Raw genomic sequence first — 22,694 nt, 5'->3', positions numbered from 1 at the left:
CCCACTACGGGTTGCCTATAAACGTCATTAGCAGATCACCCTCGTCCGTCTCACGCACAGCGCTGACGAACAATTTTTTTTGTGATTTTGCCGCTCTATTGAAGTGATAACGATTTACGAGCACCAGGCAGTCGCTTTATCCACTTGAATTTGATACAAGCGCAACATATTGTGTACAGTAAAGGCTCTGTGGAGAAACTAGCTGAACAAGACTGAATAGCTCCGACCATGTAAACTGAAGTGTTGAGGTAAACTAGGCTGCCTACACGATGGCCGTAGCCAGATATGAGGTCTGGACCTCTGTATTTACATTTTACACGTGAAAACTCATTTTGCCGTATAAATCGCACAATAAATACAATTTATGCTATAGATACGCATTTTCATGATTTTCATGGCTGGGACATGCGGTAGCTTTGCCCTATTTTAGACTCTTCTGTCTCAGTCGACTCGCGCACCGCTGACCGCTGGAAGCTTGTTATTTTAGTCTATAAAGTTTTAAATATGGATATTTTTCTTACACAAACGCGCCACTTCGCTTCAGAAGGCCTTTATTAACCCCTCGGAGCCGTGTGGAGCAGTTATATGACGGATATATGCACTTTTATGGACTTTAAAAACAACATAACCATTCACTGCCATTATAAAAGCTTTGAAGAGCCAGGAAATTGTATTTGTATTTATTTTATTATTTTAATTAGTTATTATTTTATTCGTCTGAAAGAAGAATGTTACATACACCTAGGATGACTTGAGGGCGAGTAAATCATGGGCTACTTTTCATTTTTGGGTGAATTAGCCCTTTAAGACCAGATGTGCATTGACTGTTTACCTACGCCATAAAACATTCAGATGGAATGAAGATCCGAATTGACACAAGATGATTAATGTGATATGGTAATCCCAAAACAACCATAAACAAAACCAGGGAGATTAGTTTTACCAACAGTCGGCATTCACGCGATCCAATGTATGTCTTTCAAGCAGATCGATTAACATTCCTCTGGTAATTCATCATCAAATTATGCATGTGTTGTTTTGTGCTGTCATGTGTAAGAGATAATCTGATGTAAATATTATGTGTCACTGGCCACATGTACACGCAAAGTTTTAGGAGTCACATTTAACGCCAGAGTGAATTCTCTAATTTAGGGGTTCTTAACCTTTCTTGGGCCTTTTGTGTTACAAAACCATGTAATATGCTATATTTCCTCTATAGGTTAAATGCTTTGCTCTGTATGTCTAAGGCAAGGGCAATTATTTCCTAAAAAATACGTTATTCTTTCACAGACACAAACAAAATTACATTTTAATTAAAATATAACATTTGCACGTTCACAAATATGCTCACACATCATGGATATGAAGATACAAGTCTATGTTAGAAACTGATTAAACAGTAATTGAACTAAAACTGAAGTCAACTGAAATTATGTCAAAATATGTTGCCTTCAGGAATTTACCATGGTAACCATAATTTCTGCCAAAAATACCATAATTCCTTGTTATTGCAATACAACTGTGTTAAACTGGAACACAACAGTCATTTGAATGTTTTTTTTACATTCGTAACAATAATAGCAGTATAGTTGGCAGAAGATATGAAAGATATTTTAAAAAATAAACTGTCAAGAAAATCAAAGCACATTGGCTACTTTTGTGAACAAAGTGTATACAAACAGAAATAACAGCATATTATTAAACTGTCTTAACCCAAAACCTTGAAAAACATTGCCCTAGAATATTGTTCTGTATGTGTATAAAATACATTTGGATGATTCACATAATGTTAAACATATAAGCACTACAAAATTTTATACCTAGATACTAAAAAACTTGGTGGAATGATGATTATTTTAGACATGCGTTTATAGGGCCAAAACTGTAGGCTTGGCACGCTCACTTTGAAAAGTCTGGCACAGAGAAGCTCTTGTGCTCCACAGATTTGACTGCTTGTGCCTCTCAGAGAGAGTTTGAATAAAAAGTTTCATACTGTAGTGTATTGGGCAGCCAGCCATTAATTTGCATTAGTGTGTGTGTGTGTGTGTGTGTGTGTGTGTGTGTGTGTGTGTGTGTGTGTGTGTGTGTGTGTGTGTGTGTGTGTGTGTGTGTGTGTGTGTGTGTGTGTGTGTGTGTGTGTGTGTGTGTGTGTGTGTGTGTGTGTGTGTGTGTGTGTGTGTGTGTGTGTGTGTGTGTGTGTGCATGAGTTCAAATGTCACATGCCTTCCTTGCTTTTGGTTGGACTACTCAAATAGTTATATTAAGGCATTGCTTTAATCATATAATCCTATTTTAAGTAATTTAGTCTTTGCTTTACTAATAATGATGCCAAGGATACAACAATTAAAGTGTGTCAGTAAGGTGTCACTGATTGCACAAACAGTATGGAATGAGGGTTCAGCGCCATTCTGAAATGAACAGAGAATCACTTTGTGATTTTGAACTGAGCTAGCAATCAGAATACTTGTGCTTCAAAAATCCATTATTTTAATTGAATTTCACTTAGCATGGATTACCTACAAACATGTTATCATACAACATATGATTTTCCAGAAATTATGTTGGACAATATATATTAGATGATATTGATGGAACTATAGAACAATGAACTAACCTAGAACTATCGAACAAATTGTATGTATAGTATATACAATGATCAGGCATAACATTATGTCCTAATATTGTGTTGGTCCCCCTTTTACTGCCAAAACAGCCCTGACCCATCGAGGCATGGACTCCACTAGACCCCTGAAGGTGTGCTGTCATATCTGGCACCAAGATGTTAGCAGCAGATCCTGTAAGTCCTGTAAGTTGCGAGGTGGGGCCTCCATATCGGACTTGTTTGTTCAGCACATCCCACAGATGCTCGATTGGATTGAGATCTGGGGAATTTGGAGGCCAAGTCAACACCTCAAACTCGTTGTGCTCCTCAAACCATTCCTGAACCATTTTGGCTTTAAGGCAGGGCACATTATCCTTCTGAAAGAAGCCACAGCCACCAGGGAATACCGTTTCTATGACAGGTATCCCAAGGTTTCCCAGCAGAACATTGCCCAAAGCTTTACACTGCCTTCGCCGGCTTGCCTTCTTCCCATAGTGCATCCTGGTGCCATGTGTTCCCCAGGTAAGAGACACACATGCACCCGGCCATCCTCATTAGACCAGGCTACCTTCTTCCATTGCTCCATGGTCCAGTTCTGATGTTCACATGCCACTGTTGGCGCATTCGTTGGTGGACAGGGGTCAGCATGGGCACCCTGACTGGTCTGCGGCTATGCAGCCCCATACGCAACAAATGCACTGTGTATTCTGACACCTTTCTTTTAATTACTTCTTGAGCAATTTGAGCTACAGTAGCTTGTCTGTTTGATTGGACTACACAGGCCAGCCTTCACTCCCAACGTGCATCAATGAGCCTTGGCCGTCCATGCCCCTTGTCGCTGGTTCACCACTGTTCCTTCCTTGGAGCACTTTTGACAGATACTGACCACTGCAAACCGGGAACACCCCACAAGAGCTGCAGTTTTGGAGATGCTCTGACCCAGTCGTCTAGCCATCACAATTTGGCGCTTGTCAAACTCGCTCAAATCCTTACGCTTGCCCATTTTTCCTGCTTCTAACACATCAACTTTGAGGACAAAATGTTCACTTGCTGCCTAATATATCCCACCCATATATATATATATATATCAAAAGTTTTACGATATCATCGTTTAAACGATGTGGAATCGATTGTAAACAAGATAGAGGTCGAGACTGGATTTGCAGACATATTGAGATTAAAACACAATGCTGTGCCTTCTATATTGGATCCGACAGGAACGGTGCAACACACTTATGTGAGTAAAACATGTTTTTATATGTGTTAGTATTGCATTGTTACAAATCGTTTGATATCTATTGATTACATACCTTAGCACGCTGTCACAGGCTGGAGAAGGTGTTATTGGTTCATTTGTGATCAGACTTGGACTTGTAACGCCAGCTCGCAAAGCCCTGGGGCTATGTGTTTTTCAGACGGGCTATCACCGGCCAGCCGACGGGCGCATGCGCGTGTGTGTGTGTGTGTACGGTTCGTGGTTATATTCACTGATGATCGAGATGATCTGATGAATAATATTGTGAAATATTATTACAATTTAAAATAATTTGTTTTCTTTTTTAATATACTTTAAAATATAATTTATTTCTGTGAGCATCATTACCGTCGTCAATGAATGGTAACCCACGTTCTGAGTGCATCTTGAAAGCTGTTATAAATCTGTTTTCTTTGGATAAATAGAGGTATGGAGAGTTGCAAATGACCCCTGTATAGATCATCCATTTACAGGTTCAAGTGGCCTTCATTCACCTCCTGTGAAATGTGACACTAGTCTTAAGTTCAGGTCTGCTTTTTTTGGCATCCTCTGTTCTCTTGTGGAAAGGAGGCTGAACAATTGCCCAATTGTTAATTCTTATTGTTCCTTTCTGCCCATTTTAAAACTTGAGCACGCGATTAGTCTCAAATGAAGCAGTGTTACCAGGACTGCGTAACAAAACTAGCCCAATGGCCAATCAAAAGTAGCCCAATGGCCATATCTTAAATATCAAAACTCAAAATATGCCCCAATCCTAAAATACATATTTTACAGTCACTGTTATGCGAATAGAAAACCACTATATTGTAGTGATCACAAACACAGCTCAAAGGCTCCCTACTAATGGCCCTACTTAATATCTAGCACTGTTTTATCAGTGGTAGAATATAAAATATTTCAAGTATTTCAGTCAGATATAACATGTCAAACCTTTAACCTGTGGGAGAAAAAAAGTCAACCCACAGCAACAGTTTAAAAGTAGCCCATTTCCGCCTGAAACCGTGTACTTCTTTTGAATTCTGTGAATGTGCGTTATTTTTATAGGAGCACTGAACGGAAAGGCAAAGCAAACCGTTACAGCGCTTCTCTGCAAGTCATTTCAAGTAATAAAGCCATGCTTTCATGGTTTAATAAAAACACGAAGCACCTCTTTTCCTTCTTACAGCTTGTAAGGTCATCTTATATAAATAGCCAGAAAACAGACCAAACCTGTTTAACTACAGCATTATCTGAATTCACTGGTGTTAACAAATGATGACTCGCATATAATGCACATCATTCAGTACTGAAAATACATCATTTACTATCCATCGTGTTGTTCCAAACGGTTTTATCTGTCATCAAACGTGATGAGGGTCAAATCAAAAGCGATAGGCATCTCCTGAGCCGCAGTCTATGAATCTGAGGGGAATAGAGTTGGACAGCAAGTTGTTTACACAGTGCTTGATGCTCCTTCCTTCATGACAGTAACCACAAGAAGCCTTGTAATTTCATATCGCTGTGATTTCAAAGATCTTTTTGTAGATTCAGGTGCCCTGTGCCACGTGTCTTATCGAAATAAAATCCTTATAAACATAACCCAGGCTCATTGGAAAAACATGGCAAAATGATATTTGGTTTTTTGACAGTATCAAAGTGAAATGTCAAAGTGAGTGGTGCCAGGGGCCAGTCAAAACACCAACCCCCCCAACCGCCCCGAGAAAATGTAACTGAAGGTAGCCTATTAATGCCATATCTGACATAAATATAATGTTGACATGATATGTTGCTAACGATGAGCTACCAAGCCACCTATGACACTGATTAGTCTTATTGCTAATTTTAGATATTATAGCCTATTAATTAAAAATTAAACATGTTTCAAATTAGGCACTTATGTACAGTTTATTTATTTAGCTTTTACCCAAGGCTGTAACTATGTATTGGGGGGACCAATTTTTATTTTTGTAAAGCATACAGAAACAGAACAGTGAACGAAAATCTAGGTCTAATTCTAGTTGGGAAATAATCATTTTGGGACTATTTGCAAATAATATTTGCATTAATTTGTGTCAAATATCGCTAGTCTCGAGATTCCTCCCGTTAGTGAATAAATGCATAGATCCGCTGCTATCACTTAAGTTCCTTAGTGGTCAGGTGGTAGAGTTTTTGTAAACCTTGTCGAAAGTTGCAGGTTCTAATCCGCCCTCATATAGTTTTTTTTCTTCATTAAAAATCAAAGATGTTCAATGATTGTATATTAAGAGCCGGGATACGTTTGTGTGCATTTTGTTTTGTGATTTCACCGGAAAGAATAGAGTCCCTGCAACGGCATTAAGCGATAGATTGACGTGCTTGTCTGTGTGAAGACTGTGAACGAGCCAAAAGAGAACGTAAACCCCACCTACTTTGATTTGATTGGCCATCTTAATCATTTTGACATTGACGAGCGCCTTTAGACCTGGGGCAGTCCAGACAAAAAATGTAACTTTTAAACCTTTTTGTCATCCTAACATACAGAGCGCTGCGTAATGGAGTGAAGGAGAGCAGTACAATAATTTCAAATATTGAGGGAGGGGACAATTTGTCCATTTCTAATTATTTGGGGGACTTGTAAACAATGGGTTGTCTCAGTTCATTTTTAGCACTAAGCTGATCACCTTTCTTTGAAAAGAAGTCAGTTACCAATTGTTTCCCCTCATTTTGTTTTCTTTCCTTCTCTTGTCTTTCCTTTCTTTTTGGTGGCCTGATTTGGCTTTCTTTGAGAAAGACATTTCTACAGCAGAGGTTTGCGCTCCACCAGATGCTCAACTAACTAGCATAAACAAAATGCGTGCAGATGCACTAAACCATTTGGCGCATTAGCAATGGGTGGGACCGTGAGACCTTAGATAGTCTTTACTTTTTTGTATACAAAATGTAGTCAGTCAATGAGTTATTCAGCCAATACACTAACTTTACATTTCATCTGACATTCATTGTGAAATTTTATTAGGAAATGAAAATATCCAGGTAATATCCGACGCCCGTGTTCAATTTTATCTGAAAAGATGAACATGAAATTGGTTGTTGTACATATTGAGGCAGTTCAGAAATGTAATGTACGTTAAGCGGCACAAAAACCCAGCAAGCAATAGCCGTCATTTTACCGTCGGTTAACTATAGACCCGATATACACTCACCTAAAGGATTATTAGGAACACCATACTAATATTGTGTTTGACCCCCTTTCGCCTTCAGAACCGCCTTAATTCTACGTGGTATTGATTCAACAAGGTGCTGAAAGCATTCTTTAGAAATGTTGGCCCATATTGATAGGATAGCATCTTGCAGTTGATGGAGATTTGTTGGATACACATCCAGGGCACGAAGCTCCCGTTCCACCACATCCCAAAGATGCTCTATTGGGTTGAGATCTGGTGACTGTGGGGGCCATTTTAGTACAGTGAACTCATTGTCATGTTCAAGAAACCAATTTGAAATGATTCGAGCTTTGTGACATGGTGCATTATCCTGCTGGAAGTAGCCATCAGAGGATGGGTACATGGTGGTCATAAAGGGATGGACATGGTCAGAAACAATGCTCAGGTAGGCCGTGGCATTTAAACGATGCCCAATTGGCACTAAGGGGCCTAAAGTGTGCCAAGAAAACATCCCCCACACCATTACACCACCACCACCAGCCTGCACAGTGGTAACAAGGCATGATGGATCCATGTTCTCATTCTGTTTACGCCAAATTCTGACTCTACCATCTGAATGTCTCAACAGAAATCGAGACTCATCAGACCAGGCAACATTTTTCCAGTCTTCAACTGTCCAATTTTGGTGAGCTTGTGCAAATTGTAGCCTCTTTTTCCTATTTGTAGTGGAGATGAGTGGTACCCGGTGGGGTCTTCTGCTGTTGTAGTCCATCCGCCTCAAGGTTGTGCGTGTTGTGGCTTCACAAATGCTTTACTGCATACCTCGGTTGTAACGAGTGGTTATTTCAGTCAAAGTTGCTCTTCTATCAGCTTGAATCAGTCGGCCCATTCTCCTCTGACCTCTAGCATCAACAAGGCATTTTCGCCCACAGGACTGCCGCATACTGGATGTTTTTCCCTTTTCACACCATTCTTTGTAAACCCTTGAAATGGTTGTGCGTGAAAATCCCAGTAACTGAGCAGATTGTGAAATACTCAGACCGGCCCGTCTGGCACCAACAACCATGCCACACTCAAAATTGCTTTCCCATTCTGACATTCAGTTTGGAGTTCAGGAGATTGTCTTGACCACGACCACACCCCTAAATGCATTGAAGCAACTGCAATGTGATTGGTTGATTAGATAATTGCAGTAATGAGAAATTGAACAGGTGTTCAATAGTAGTCCAGCTATGAGTAACCCACTTCTAGCCAAAATTACCTTGAATTTGGTTACATGTCGTTTTTGCCCAAATAACTTGATGTATGATATTCCATCATGTAAGCAAAGTGATTACAAGGTGTTTGGTTTCATTTCTTTGACATGTTCATGTTCATGTTCATGATGACTAGTCTAATCTTGGGCTGTGGTTAGACGTCTGTAAAATTTTCACAGACAGCCCAAATTTTGATTGTTTTAGCCTAGACGTCAGGGCTGTGATTGGACGCCTATTAGACGCCTTTTAAATGCAAAATTGCTTGTTGGGAAGGTTAATGCTTAATCGCGTTTGAAAATAATGTACCACCTACATTAAACCATTAACATACCGATCGCTCATAACATAACTTTGTGAGAAACCGTGTGAAAATAAGTCTTCATTAATCGATAATCTGCCTCTGTTATCATAAGGTATAAAGGAATACAAGTTGTTGGTGTTTTACTGCCTCTGGTGCTCATTTCAGCTGGAAACAGCAGTGATTTGTATGTGTATGTACGTATTTGGAGATTTGCACATTCTACTCAGTATAATGTAATGCCTGAATATAAAATTGAAAATAAATTGGAGCGAATATTAAAGGGATATTTCACCCAAAAATAAGCATTTTGAACCATCCCTTCAATGGAAAATATTCAGTGAGATACTATATATCATTTCTTTCGTTTTGTCCGCCTTTTTGAGATCCCAAACTGCTGCTTTTCATTTGCTGCAGATATTATTTCCCTTTAACAGAAGTAGAATTAGCATTTGAAATGTTGTCGTGATAAACCAGAAAGACAAATGCAAAGAGCAGAATGTTATTACACCTCAGTTTGTTTCGCCGTCTGTTGGGTTTGTACTAAGGGTCAGCTGTCAGTGTTTTGAACACTGTTTTTTTTATTTCATAAGCTCTGTGTTTCATTTCCAAAAATATTGATGCTTAATTCTGCAAGGAAGCTATGCAGCCTAAAGCCGCGCGACTCCTGACCCCAGGAGTTTGAAGGGTTTATTTGTGGTTGTTTTTGTACAAGTTGTCCTAAAAGTGCACAACAAGGTGTCAGTTTGGCAAGTGCTTTCATGTCAAGATGTTGAAAACAGGTTTACTGGCTTGTCTTCTGTGGAAATCCTGTGCGACTGTGTAATTATGATAATTGTGTTGGTGTGATGAGAGAGTATGGTGGTGAGGGAGAAAGTGATTGTGGAGAGTGCAGCTCCTTTGCAAGGAAGATTAGTCACTGTTTGAATCATGATTCATTAGAATAAAAGCAATAAACCATGAGAGCACAAGTGTTACAATGATTTTACCACAGTTAAGAGTAGAGCTGCAGCTGGTTAAATTGAGAATCACAATTGTTTGCTTTCAAACAGAGATCATGATTCGCCCACGATTCTAAACCGACAACTAAACAAAATGCATGCACTTTACTAGAGGTTCTGACAAATATTCATTGCTGCAGTCTATTTAAAATGTTTAATCAATCTGAATGAATTATTTAAAAAAAATAACAATTTGAATGAATGATTCAATGACTCACTCATAAATACTTCTAAAACACTTACTGTGTTCGAAATCGCCCCCTATACCCTCATTCCCTATTCCCTACATTACTCCACTAATATAGTCCACTGGAAGGATTGAATGAAAACGAGTGAGTGAATTCAGACACTGAGTGTGCCACTTTTGCATAGTTTGTGCTTGCCGTTTAATTATCATTTGAAACGTAGCAAACTGGCAGCTCCAGTAGTAAAGATTTATCTTGAACTCTGCCATGGAAACTAGCATGTATAAACCGCAATTAAACTATTTAATAATCAATTAAAAAGGAATTTATTCCTGTATGATATTACAGGTTTTGGAAAATGGATGGATTGATTCAGCTGCGGACGGCATCTTCTAGCAAGATGCGGGAATTCATTTAGCATGACCTTCACAGTGCATTATGGGTATTTTCTAGCCATTGAGCATACATCGGTTGTACACTCATTATTGCGGTGCATTATGGGATTGAATGAGTGAACTCGATAACTATGTCCACTATGGTTTCGGACACCACTATAAATGGCTGTCCCCTCAAATAGTGTCGTATTTAAAGGAACACACCGACTTTTTGGGACTTATTCGGCGTATCCCCCAGAGTTAGGTAAGTCAATACATACCATTCTCATCTCCGTGCGTGCCATAACTCTGTCTGACGCACCCACCGCTAGCCTAGCTTAGCACAAAGACTGAGCGTGAGAGAGCGTGCTGGGGACTATTTTCAGGCGCTGTGTAATATCATTGCGCCGCTGCACTCATGGTACGGCACAAAGTTCCTTGATTACTATGCAAGAATGAGAGTATAGTTCATAGCCATATCGGTCTAGAAAATCACAACTTTTCATTTTCCGTTGGTCTTAGTACACGATGTAACTATACACATCACACCTTGTAAATAGGAAAATGTTGGCGTTATTTTGTCACTTAGGGCGTTTTCACACCTGAAAGTCCGCACCAAGGTCCGAACCGAAGTTCATGTTTTGATACTTTTTATATATTCGGTTAGTTTTGGTTTGGTTTCACATTGCAATTATGTGAGCGGACTAAAGAACTTTACATGACGCACTTGCGTCCACTCGTCATCATCTATGTGGGCTGCATCTGGACATTGATTGGTTTGTAAACGGACGTGCGTCTGACGTCAGCGTCTTTGACAAGTTGAATGAACGGACGCATATCGTTGCCACTAGTGAACAGTGCACATCGCTTGACTATTTTTTTATTCGTTACGTTTAAAAAATGACATTTCAAGCTTTATATACACATATTTCTCATGTTTGTGAGGCAAGTAGCTGCTGAGTTTGGGTTTATTTAAGATGCGGTCCAGTTCATGTGCAAAGCATGTGATCGCTCCCGTGATTATTGCTATATACTATTTGCTTCTTATTTATTAAATCCAGGCAATTATCTGATTAAACGTTGATTAAAATTAAGATACAATTTATACAGAACGAAATTCCCATTAAAGAAATGCTTTCTAAGCAAAATCATACAAAATTTCGTTCAAAATTATTTCTGACTTTCTGTCTACTGACATATTGCGCATATTTTCACTTTTCATAATCAATGTAGCCTAGATTGAATTTAAAAATAACGTTATAATATTTAAACATAAACAGAAACTTCCTGTAAATGGTCTGAAAGTCCGAACCATACAGAAAATTATTTCACACTAACAACGAACCGAACCTTTGATCAGTTTGATCCGGACCGAGACCACCTCTTTTCGCCGGACCAAATTTCGTCTGTTTGGTCCGGACCGTGTTTTTATTCGGACCAAACTGAAAAGTCCGAAAATCCGGACCAAACAAGGTAGGTGTGAAAACGCCCTTATTGAGCAGTAGGCTAGCTGGAGCCGTTTACCTCCAGTCTTTGTGCTAAGCTAGGCTAGCGGTGGGTGCGTCAGACAGAGTTATGGCACGCACAGAGATGAGAATGGTATGGACTTATCTAACTCTGGGGGATACGGTGAATAAGCTAAAGTCCCAAAAAGTCGCGTGTTCCTTTAAGGGTATAGGTTGTGATTTTGGGCACAGCCGCTGATTAATCCAGTGATGAAACAAGTGAACGCATCTCTTGACGCAATGATTCAATGACATACATTGTAAATGATTGATTGTAAATGATACAATCGTTATTTGAAGCGCAAAGTTACTTTCAAAAGGTGATTTGATTTTGATCGCTTCCGTAGACATCAGTGTTTCTATCAGAACTATAATCGTCCCAGTACTTCTGTGATAATATGAATATTTGTAACACAGAAATAACGAAACTGTGTCGTGGCAAAGACTGCATATGAAGCTGTTTCATGTCTACTCTGTACATGACAACTGCTCTCTCTGGCTCAGCAGCAGCACGAAGTTACGCAAACACATATTTGAATGTTCCGCTGTGATTTTGTCAAATGTTTAATACACACCGGCGACTCTTTGTCATTTAGGAATGAGATTGCGATCTTTTGACGATTAATCATGCAGCTCTAGTTAAGAGTAAAAAGACATGGTAAAATCGGATACATAATGTGTTTATATTTACACATTATGGGAATAAAACCCATGACCTTGGCATTGCTTGCGCCATGCACTACTGTTTGATATACTGGAACGCTATGTGATGAATATCACACAACCTTGAGTTATTAAGTTATTTGTTTGTGTACAATGTATGGCTAATATGGCTTATAGCAGTCACCGGTGTTCAACTGAACCCCGACTCGCATTAGTCAGTCTTCAGCTGGCAGTTCACATGACCTGCCACCCTCCACTGCCAGGTTAGCTGATCTGCCACCCCAGTTAAGACAACTACTGAATGAATATAGATTGATTTATTTACGCTCATGAACCCCAACTGACTAATGCTTACTGCGAGTCGTGACCTCACGGCCTAGAACGGACCTAAAGTAGTAAACCAAATAGATGACATTCGCTACTCCTGTCTCGTGTGCTTTATTACTTAATAACTCCTAACAGATACCGCAACAGGCTTTTGTACACATTTATATAAACATCCAGATGGATTAGAATAGAACAAAGCGGAGCAGAGCCGAGCAGTCAGTGTGTGAGTCACGGTTTTCCTAAGATGTCCAAAAGAGACAGAGCTTCTCTAAGCACGAAAGCTGACTCAGTCCTGACACTGTGTTCTTCCACAAACTGAATCATCTCTCCTCAGTTTACAGGCAGAAATAGAAGATGTATGAGCACACTAAACTGTAGCACCGACACCGCTGTCCAAAGACATTATGAATCTCGGTAGAGCAGAAAAAGCTCTCTATTTCTGTAAGAAATCGGTTCAATTACAAGCCAGTGCTGTGAGTTTCATGACAAATGTTTTATATTGATTCCACACTGGAGGTTCCTGCCACTAAATTATAAGTGGAATGTTTAATTTCTGCACCACTTGCATTAGCAAACGTAATGGCAGAAATAATGACTAACGCCATTGGTTGAGGAAAGTGCACATTAAATAGCACACTTCAGCTGTAAGTTGGCCGTATGCACTGCGGAAGACACTGCAGCTCAGTGATACACAACCTCGAGCTGAGATTTTCATTAGCCTGACGGAGCACTGAACCATATGAGGGGATTATATAGACCCTGAGGAACAGCTTAATGATATCTGGATATCAGTACGCATAAGTGTGAAGGGACCTTCAGCCCTTTACCGTGGCTTTTACCATGTGCTGCCTCAGTGTTTACATACGTATCAAGTACGTCCCTCAAACATACTGTGTGCAGTCACGGATCTGGAAGGGGCTTGATGTTGCGTGGAACATCGTATTTTCATATGTAAAATTGTAAATATGCATTTTCACCTTTTTTTAGTTGTAGCATAATGAGATGAGACAGGAAATGATGAGGGGGAACATAATCTGTAAACATCCCATGTTAGATCATCACCCAGATGAGCACCAGAGCTCAGTGTGAATCTCCAACCGCCGCTGAATCTTCAGTGCCATTGCAAGAAAAATGAAATTTTACTCCAGTGGTCAATGTGAGTTTGCAGTCTGAATGTGATAAAGATCAAAAAATGTCACAAATACACATCTTTCTGCTGATTTGTTCTTGCAGGCCGTACTCAAAAACAAGTGTACAGAACCACCAGTGACATCTGATCGATGCAAATGAGTCGGATCTTTTAACGAATCATTCAAGACGACTGGTTACTGGTTTGAATCAGTCAGATGAATTTTTCACTGACTGAACTGAACTGAACGCAGTGATTCAGTCAGGGCGGTGAATCAATCTGAGAAAAACAACTGTGAAGAAAACTATTTAATGAAAAATATAAGTTTCTATAGCCTATTCAAATATAATTATTTTAAAAAACACAACCTTTCAAAAAATTAAGGGTTTTTGCAAGTCTCTTGTGCTCACCAAGGCTGCATTATCAAAAATACAGTTAAATCTGTAATCTTATGAAATATTATTATGATTTAAAATAAGTTTTCTATTGTAATATATTTTTAAAACATTATTTATCCCTGTGGTCTTCAGTGTCACATGATCCTTCTAATATGCTGATTCGCTGCTCAAGAAACATTTATTATTATTATTATCAGTGTTGAAAACAGTTGTGCTGCTTCATATTTTTGTGGAGACCATGACATAATTGTTTAGTATTCTTCGATGAACATGAAGTTCAGAAGAACAGCATTTGTTTGAAATCTTTTGTAACAAATTATATTACAAAATCTTATTATGTAACAATATTATAAATGTTTTTACTGTTTATGTTTAAACGAATGTTTAAAAACGATTTAAAAGATAATTGCGACTTTTTATCTCACAATTCGGACATTTTTTTCTCAGAATTGTGAGATATAAACTCGCATTTGCGAGTTATAAAGTCCAATTCTGAGGGGAAAAGTTGCAATTATCTTTTTCACTTTTTATTCCGTGTCGGAAACAAGCTTCCATAATAAAATGTGTCCTTGCTTAATAAAAGTATTAATTTCTTAAAAAAAAAAAAAAATCTCACTTTCATTTTTACAGCTTGGTTTCAATAGACAAATGCTCTCTTATGTGACAAGATAAAGGAAATTTTGATTCATAATAATATAATAAATAATTTAAGTCCTGTTAATTTCTGGTGTAATGGTCCAAATGAATGAACACATGGGGCCCTATTTTTACACATGGGCCCTTGTCCCATTCCCTTCAAAAGCCAGTTGTGCTTGCACCATGGCGGATTTGCTATTTACGAATCTGAGGAATTTGCAAGCGGAAAGACTGAACGCTTCTCAAGAGAGGAATCCTTTTATTTTTCATATTTAAAAATGTTTGTGTGCTGCTGCATGTGTAATAATCAGAGTTTATGCGCATTGTGGACCCACCTAGGCACCTATTTGTGCCTAGGTGCCATACTATTTGTATGTGACCCTGGAGCACAAAACCAGTCATATTTGTGGCAATAGCCAACAATACATTGTATGGGTCAAAATGATCTATTTTTCTTTTATGCCAAAAATCATTAGGATATTAAGTAAAGATCATGTTCCATGAAGATATTTTGTGAATTTTCTACCATAAATATATCAAAAATGTATTATTAGTAGTAATATGCGTTGCTAAGGATGTTGCTAAGGCGATTTTCTCAATATTTAGATTTTTTTGCACCCTCAGATTCCAGATTTTCAAATAGTTGTCTCTAGACCAAATATTGACCTATTCTAACAAACCATAAATCAATGTAAAGCTTATTTATTCAGCTTTCAGATGATGTATAAATCTCAAGATCAAAAAATGTAATGGTTTTGTGGTCCAGGGTCACATATTACTAATGCATAATAACAAAAAAAAATATTGTGCCTTTGACTTTAGACCAGGTTTTTGTTGGTCAATGACGCAGTCGTTTTCAGTTGCCTCAAAATATCAACACGCCAACAATGCGCCTGAACATACCTCGTTTTCAGACCAGCACACCCTTGGGCGCACAAATGGGTGCAAATGCATTTGCTATTTAAACAACGTGACGCAGGAAGTGAAAATGATAACCAGTCCCTCCAGAAAAACGCGATCGCATGATTTAATGCATAATCAGCCAAAGTCCGCATATTTATGCGGGGGCCGCATTTTTTCAAATTCCCATTTGCCAACAAAAATAACAGGCAAAGACCGCGCAAAGCAGTTTCCCGGTGTGTTGACCGATTTCAAAACACAGCATCATGAAGCGTTGTGAATCAGTGAGTCGATTCAGCGGTTTGGATCGCCAAAGTCACGTGATTTCAGCTGTTTGACACGCGATCCAAATCATGAATCGACTCGCTGATTCATAACGCTTCGAAGCTTCATGATGCTGTGTTTTGAAATCGGTCATCACTATATAAGTAATAATTTAGGTTTTTTTTGCGCACAAAAACTATTCTCGCCGATTCATAAAGTTATTGTAGAACCACTGTAGTGAGATGGACTTTGTAACGACGTCTTTAGTACCTTTTATGGGTCTTGAGAGTGAACAGTGCATTGTGCCAATGGAGGCCTTTCTGAGCCATCAGATTTCAACTAAAATATCTTCATTTGTGTTCCGAAGATGAACGGAGGTCTTACGGGTGTCCCACGACATGAGGGGAAGTCATTAATGACAGAATTTTCATTTTTGGGTGAACTAACCCTTTAAGAGATTGCACTTTGTGCATTGGAAGCACTCAAATGTCTGTTTTGTATAGCTACCTCTGTAAAACAGGAAGTTATTTATACATTTTTTCAGAAGTTGTAGCATATTCCTTTTGTAAAGCTACAGAACTTGTTTGACTCAATATTTTGTAAATTTGAGCCATGTGTTTATTAAGTTCTTCAATAAAACAAGATGAGAACTTAAATATTCCCAGCACTTTGTGATGTAGTGCTTTTTTTCTCTTTTTCATCAAACCGCAGTTTTTGCAAGTTCCCACAATTTCATCGCATAAAATTGCATAAATATCCAGCATTTTCCATCGCATTTTTTAAGAAAATGTGCCACATAATCAAGGATTTTTGCCCGCAACAATCACAAAAAGAAGCCGCATTTTTCTGGAAGGACTGGATAACTGCGTCGGGCTGAAACTAGCAAAAAACACTTGCCTGGCGCCGCATTGCGCCGGAGTGTATGATAGGGCCCATGGTGTTCCTCAGTAACCTTTCCCCTGTCTGTGACATGTCAGATTACATCACAGGCTGGAGCCCACAGGCTGAGCATTCGTGCACTTTCGGAGGAATAACAAATAGCAACACCCTCCGGTCGTGCTTGTACTGCTGTTGAGCTGGCTGACATAACTGGAGCTGCTCATTTTATTGCAAGAATTTTCCTATCGGTGTGCTCGTGCCAGTAATTGGAGAAGTGAGCTTTTTAATTGGCCTGCAACAAAACATTTTCACGACTTGTTTCCGCACATTACGAAACAGACCTGAGGAACGTGGTTATTATCATCTTTGGTAATGTGGTGGCTTGTTGATTATGGGGTTGAATTATTTTTATGATGATAAAAACAACATAGTTGAAGATATAGAAAACGCACTCCTTTAAAGAGAGGGGGAGAGAGAGAGAGAGAGAGAGATGGTTGCACTGAATGGGAGGAGGGAACAAGCTCTCACATGCGTCCAGCTTACAGACACAAACAGAGTCTCACGCTGCTGTTGTTGTGTCTGTAGCTTCAGTCTCTGTAGATACTTTCTTATGATCCCGTTTTGGAGCCGGTGTATTATTTTCTGATGTGTTTCCACCATGGGGTGCAGTCTCTGTACTATACAGCGGTCAGATGAGCACTACAAACTACTTCAAGCCACATGTCAGGTAAAAAAAAAGCAAAGAAAAAAAGACATAGTACAAATAGAGTAGTGAAGCTACATTGTGTTGCAGTTGACTTGTCACGCTGTCATTTTGGTTTGTTTATTCTTCATTAACATACCCTGGATGCCTGATTAAATTTAAAGTGATTTAAGAAATGTCATTCATATTTATTGCATTCATTATAATTTGATTGAATGAACACATTTCAAATGCCTTTGAGGTTACGCAGGTTGTTTTGCATGCTAAAAAGGTTGCGAAAGGTTATTTTGCCGAAGGAAGGAATGTGTTTTGGAGACTGTGTGCATTTGGCAGGGTCACGAGAGGGTCACACTCTACTGAAGAAGAGCGAGAAATGTTTGAGGTCCCGTCAAAATGCTTACAGACTGTGTGTTTATTTGTTTGTTTATGTGGTTTGGTTTAATATAGATCAGTAGCATTCCCACAATCCCTGTGTGCTTAGCTTCCACTGTAGTTTAACCTCCAGCTGACCTCCTATGGCTGAAAGTGTGACCTATATGTGACACACTAACATTTTACTTAAAGCCTTTATGTATAATGCATTATGAAGGTATTCATAATGTACGTTATAATGCATTGTAATATTAGCCGATTCCTTGTTATAGCTGAAATGTGTTGTTTGTCATGTGTTTTAATGCATTATACTTATTTAAAAGGTGTGTTATAACTGTGGTTACAATTATTAAGTATTAATGAGACCTTACAATGCATTAAAAGGTGCTTTACATGGCATAATTCATGCATTAAAAATACTTTTGTAATGCATTGTATATAAAGGCTTTAAGTAAAGTGTTGCCCAAAATGCTAAATGCAAATAATAATAATAAAACTTATATTTGCACATAGTTATGATGACAAAATGAATATGCTTATTAACTTCATATCACAGGCAGTGCAGCAAAACAAACTTTATTATATTTTGGTGCATCACTTTGCAGAAACTAGCCAAATTAGGCAACATGAACAGATGGTAAAAATAGAAATATGAATTTTTTATACGGTAAGCAAACAAAAAGTTGTGGAGAAACTAAAATATCTTATTTGCTACTGGTATTGCTAGTAAATTACACAAATAATTACAAAGAAATGCATTGAATTAAATATGAAATTTTGAAGTAGAATGACTGAAATAGCATTTTCTTGTAAATTGTATTCCAAAAAATGTACAGTGTACAACACGAAAATGCTATTTTAGTCTTTCTACTTCAAAATGTAATATTTAATTCAATGCATTTCTTTGTAATTATTTGTGAAATTTCCTAGCAATACCGGTTGTAAATAAGATGTAACAAAAAAAAAAAAATGTTTTTCCATCTATACATTTTTAATGTGCTAGTGCTGCAGCTCCCAATCAATTAAATTTATAACAAAAATAAGCCTTTTATGCGTAAATTTTTTTATTCAAACAATTGCGTACATTTTTGGTTTATAGCCCCTCAATTGGACAAGATACAGAATGTCATACTTTTAAATAAAACGTTGGAAATAAATTTTGAAAGTTTGAGTTTGATGAATTCATTAATAACAGGTTAATCAGTTATCCAACTACAACTCTACAACCAGAACGTGCTTCACTGCAACTTTAAAAGTCGCTATAGTCAGACAAAGCGTGTCTCGTTGAATTAATCTCACGTATATTCAGTGAATTTTCTGCCTCGTGTGCCAAAAGGCCTAAGAGAAACAGTGTGAGTGAGTGAATTTAAAGTAGTTTGTCAGCTCACACATGAATGGACACACTGACAAAGTTCCCATGTGTGTTATTGCCACTGCAAGATTCCAGAACAGACAGCAGATTGAGTCGAGGTCCCCGAGGACATTAGCTTGGAGATTTGAGTCTTACAGCGCTTTGATAAATGAAGTTCTCTCCCATTAGCTGTCTGGCACATAGCCATTTCCTTGTGTGATTTAAAAGCTTTTACACACCCTGTTGGACTTCAATCAATGAATGAAATCTCACTAACTGTGTGATAATGTTAAAACTCAGCTTCCGGACATAAATATCTCGGTGTATTGCCCTTGCACATTCAGGACCGACTTTGCAATGTTTAGCCTAATGAACGGTTTTAGGTCAAGAAGTCAGTGTTTCATATGACAACGTTTGTCCCGAGTCTTTCGTTCTTGGTCACCAAATCATTAACTTGTGTCTTGCAGGTTGTTTTGCAACTCGAACAACCTTTTCTCATTCCAGTCAGCTAGTTGAATCATTTCAAAATAAATATGTATATGCCTATTAAATGCATTGTCTGCATTGTCTTTCTGTACCACAAAAAATAAGTATACTTCAATACTTAAGTAAAGTTCAAGTATATTTTTAAGTATACTTTAGTAAGTATAATGATATCAATGTACTAGTAGTATAATTGTAAGTATACTATTTAAATACTACTTGGGACTAAATTTGCCCACTTTTTAGTGTATAAAAGTGTATACTTTAAGTGTTACAGCAGTAAAGTTTGAGTACACAACTAGATTTTTAATTTGTACATCTGTACTACAAGTGAACTTATAGGTATACTGATAGTTTACTAGTTAAATATTTGAATCACATTTTCAGTTTATGAAAGTACACTTTATGTATACTCTCAGTAAACTACTAGTGTGGTAGTTTTATACTGCAAGTAAACTTGTAAGTTTTCTTTAAGTGAATTTAACGTCATACTTATAGTTTACTATTTGTATATTATTTTTGCACTTTAAGTATACTACTATGTTCCTATATAGGTATTAATTTTTACACTTGAAATATACCTTTAACTGTACTCCTCACCTGTGTTCTGTTTTTTTTTAAGTTGCCAGTCAGTGGCAAAATGTTTTCACAAAAATGTCATGGCCCCCAGAATATTTTGTTGGTTGACTATCTGAACTTGCAATATATCAAAATATAGCTTCATGCATTTTTGTTTTTATCAACACTTGAATGTGTGTTAGTTTCAGTAAAAAAAACAAGAAGCTGAGACTACGTCCGGATTGGATTCAGAACAATGATCAAAATATAGATCGAGTCAGACAGGTTTTTGGATTTTGACCTCACATCTGGTTTTGAGGTTAATGTACAGCCATCCATGGCACTCAAGTTCAGTGTATAATATTGTAAAGGAGGGATGACAATACATACAAGCGCAGTGCATAAGATTAAGAGTTTTTAAAGTCATATTTTAAATGTATTCTCTAAAATATAATGAAATGCTCAGAATGAATTTCATAGAAATATATAAAATGTGTTTTCTCCTGAGTCCTTATACGTTATGAACATGTCAGCTTGTAGAAGACTATAATATGAAGGGAACCTGGCAAAAGCAGAGCTCATGCAGAATGCAAAGTCTGCTTTTGTACAGTAGCTCAACTGGTGGAGTTTGGCAGAAGCTATGCCAAAGTCATGGGTACGAATCCCAGGGAAAACTCAATATGCTTTGGGTTCAGTTTATTTACACATAAATAAACACAAACTGACCCACAAAAGAAGTTACAATATCACTAATAAGGTTCCAAAAATACTATTGTAAGTAAAAGTTAATGAGGACCTGTCAGCAGTGTTGGTTAAAAGAGTAATTCATTGCTAGCTTCTAATTACATCTTTAACAGTCTAATCAGATTACTGTCCTAAAAAAAATTCCCTTTCATATCCAAAATCGGGGATATCATACCCATATCATCCTCGACCATTTGAACAATACAAAGACAGACATGAAATACTCTTTTAATTAATTCAAATAAAACATTGCATAAATTATTCTTGAACTGACCAAAGTATAAAGAGAGGTTACATGAAAAACATTCATTTTAACATTTTGATGTTAAATTGGTTTATTTAATTGTTCAATAGTTTACAGTATTTAATGCAATTTCATCAGAAGTAATTGTAATTAAATTACAGAAAAAATAAAGAGTAATCCTTTACTTTTCAAGGGGAAAAGTAATGAAATGACAGTAATTAAAGGGATGGTTCACCGAAAAATTACAATTATGCCATGATTTACTCACCCTCAAGCCATCCTTCACTGTAAAAAAGTCCTTAAAAATAGGGCACAATGTGCTCTATAAAATATGAAGGAATTTTGTGTATTGGTTTTTTACAGGTGTTTTACACATTGCATTGCGTTTTAATGGTTAACGGAAATTTCCATAAAATTACTGGATGATGTCCTGGCAGAAAATTACCAGTACATTTTCCATTTTAATTTTTTTACAGTGTAGGTGTATATGACATTCTTCTTTCAGACGAATACAATCAGAGTTGAATTAAAAAATGTCCTGGCTCTTCCAAGCATTATAATGGCAGTGAATGGCAGCCCAAAATTTGAAGCCCAAAAAAGTGCATCAATCCATTATAAAAGTGCTCCACACGGCTCCGGAGGGTTAATAAAGGCCTTCTGAAGCGTATCGATGGGTTTTTGAAAAATATCAATATTTAGCACGTTATAAAGTAAAATATCTAGCTTCTGGCAGACCGCCTTCCGTATTCAACTTCTGAAAAAAGTGTTCATGGCGCGACGATGACGTCGGGCGTAGCATTAGCGCTTTGAACTGCGAGAGGCGTTACACTTTCTTCGTAAGTTGAATACGGAAGGCAGTCAGCCGGAAGCTAGATATTTTACTTCATAACATAACATTTTTGGCGGCCATTATAATGCTTGGAAGAGCCAGGACATTACATTTTTTTAAATATAACTCAGATTGTATTCGTCTGAAAGAAGAATGTCATATACATTTAGGATGGCTTGAGGGCGAGTATGGCATAATTAAAATTTTTGGGTGAACTATCCCTTTAATCACTTAGCAATGCATTACACCCAACACTGCACTATACATTATTATTCTGAAAACAATGTTCCAAACGTCTCACCTTTTTTCATTTAAACTTCAATTTTGCATAGGTAAATGGAAGGAGCCTTTCCGTCGCAACCCATGACCAAGCAGTAGAGGCCTTCCAAGCTGCCAAAGACCCCATTGAGGTTGAGGTACTGCGCAGGGTGGCACACAAGACTCGCAATCCTCATGAACCGGCCCGCGGAGTGGAGAACAGTACTCAGACTAACATTACTCTGAAATATTTAAAACACATGGAGACTATGGCTAAGTTACCATCACCACTGTGTATGGCTGTGCTGGACAGTTTCCATTCACCCTCACAGTAAGTGCTAGTCAGCATTTATCATAA

General features: G+C 37.9%; 1 protein-coding gene across 1 annotated transcript in view; it reads left to right on the top strand.

Moving 5' to 3' along the window:
- The window catches only part of pdzrn3a (PDZ domain containing RING finger 3a), a 51,192-nt gene that overhangs the window by 24,021 nt on the left and 4,477 nt on the right, over positions 1-22,694 (top strand). The window contains exon 4 of the mRNA XM_079802541.1: positions 22,411-22,667. Coding sequence (XP_079658667.1) covers positions 22,411-22,667 — 257 coding nt within the window. The remainder of the gene's footprint in view (positions 1-22,410; positions 22,668-22,694) is intronic.

Source organism: Gobio gobio, assembly GCF_949357685.1.
Source record: "Gobio gobio genome assembly, chromosome: 21".
In the NCBI taxonomy this organism is placed as follows: Eukaryota; Metazoa; Chordata; class Actinopteri; order Cypriniformes; family Gobionidae; genus Gobio; species Gobio gobio.
Note: the sequence above shows the minus strand (reverse complement) of the source record. Positions and strands in the feature narration are given on the sequence as shown.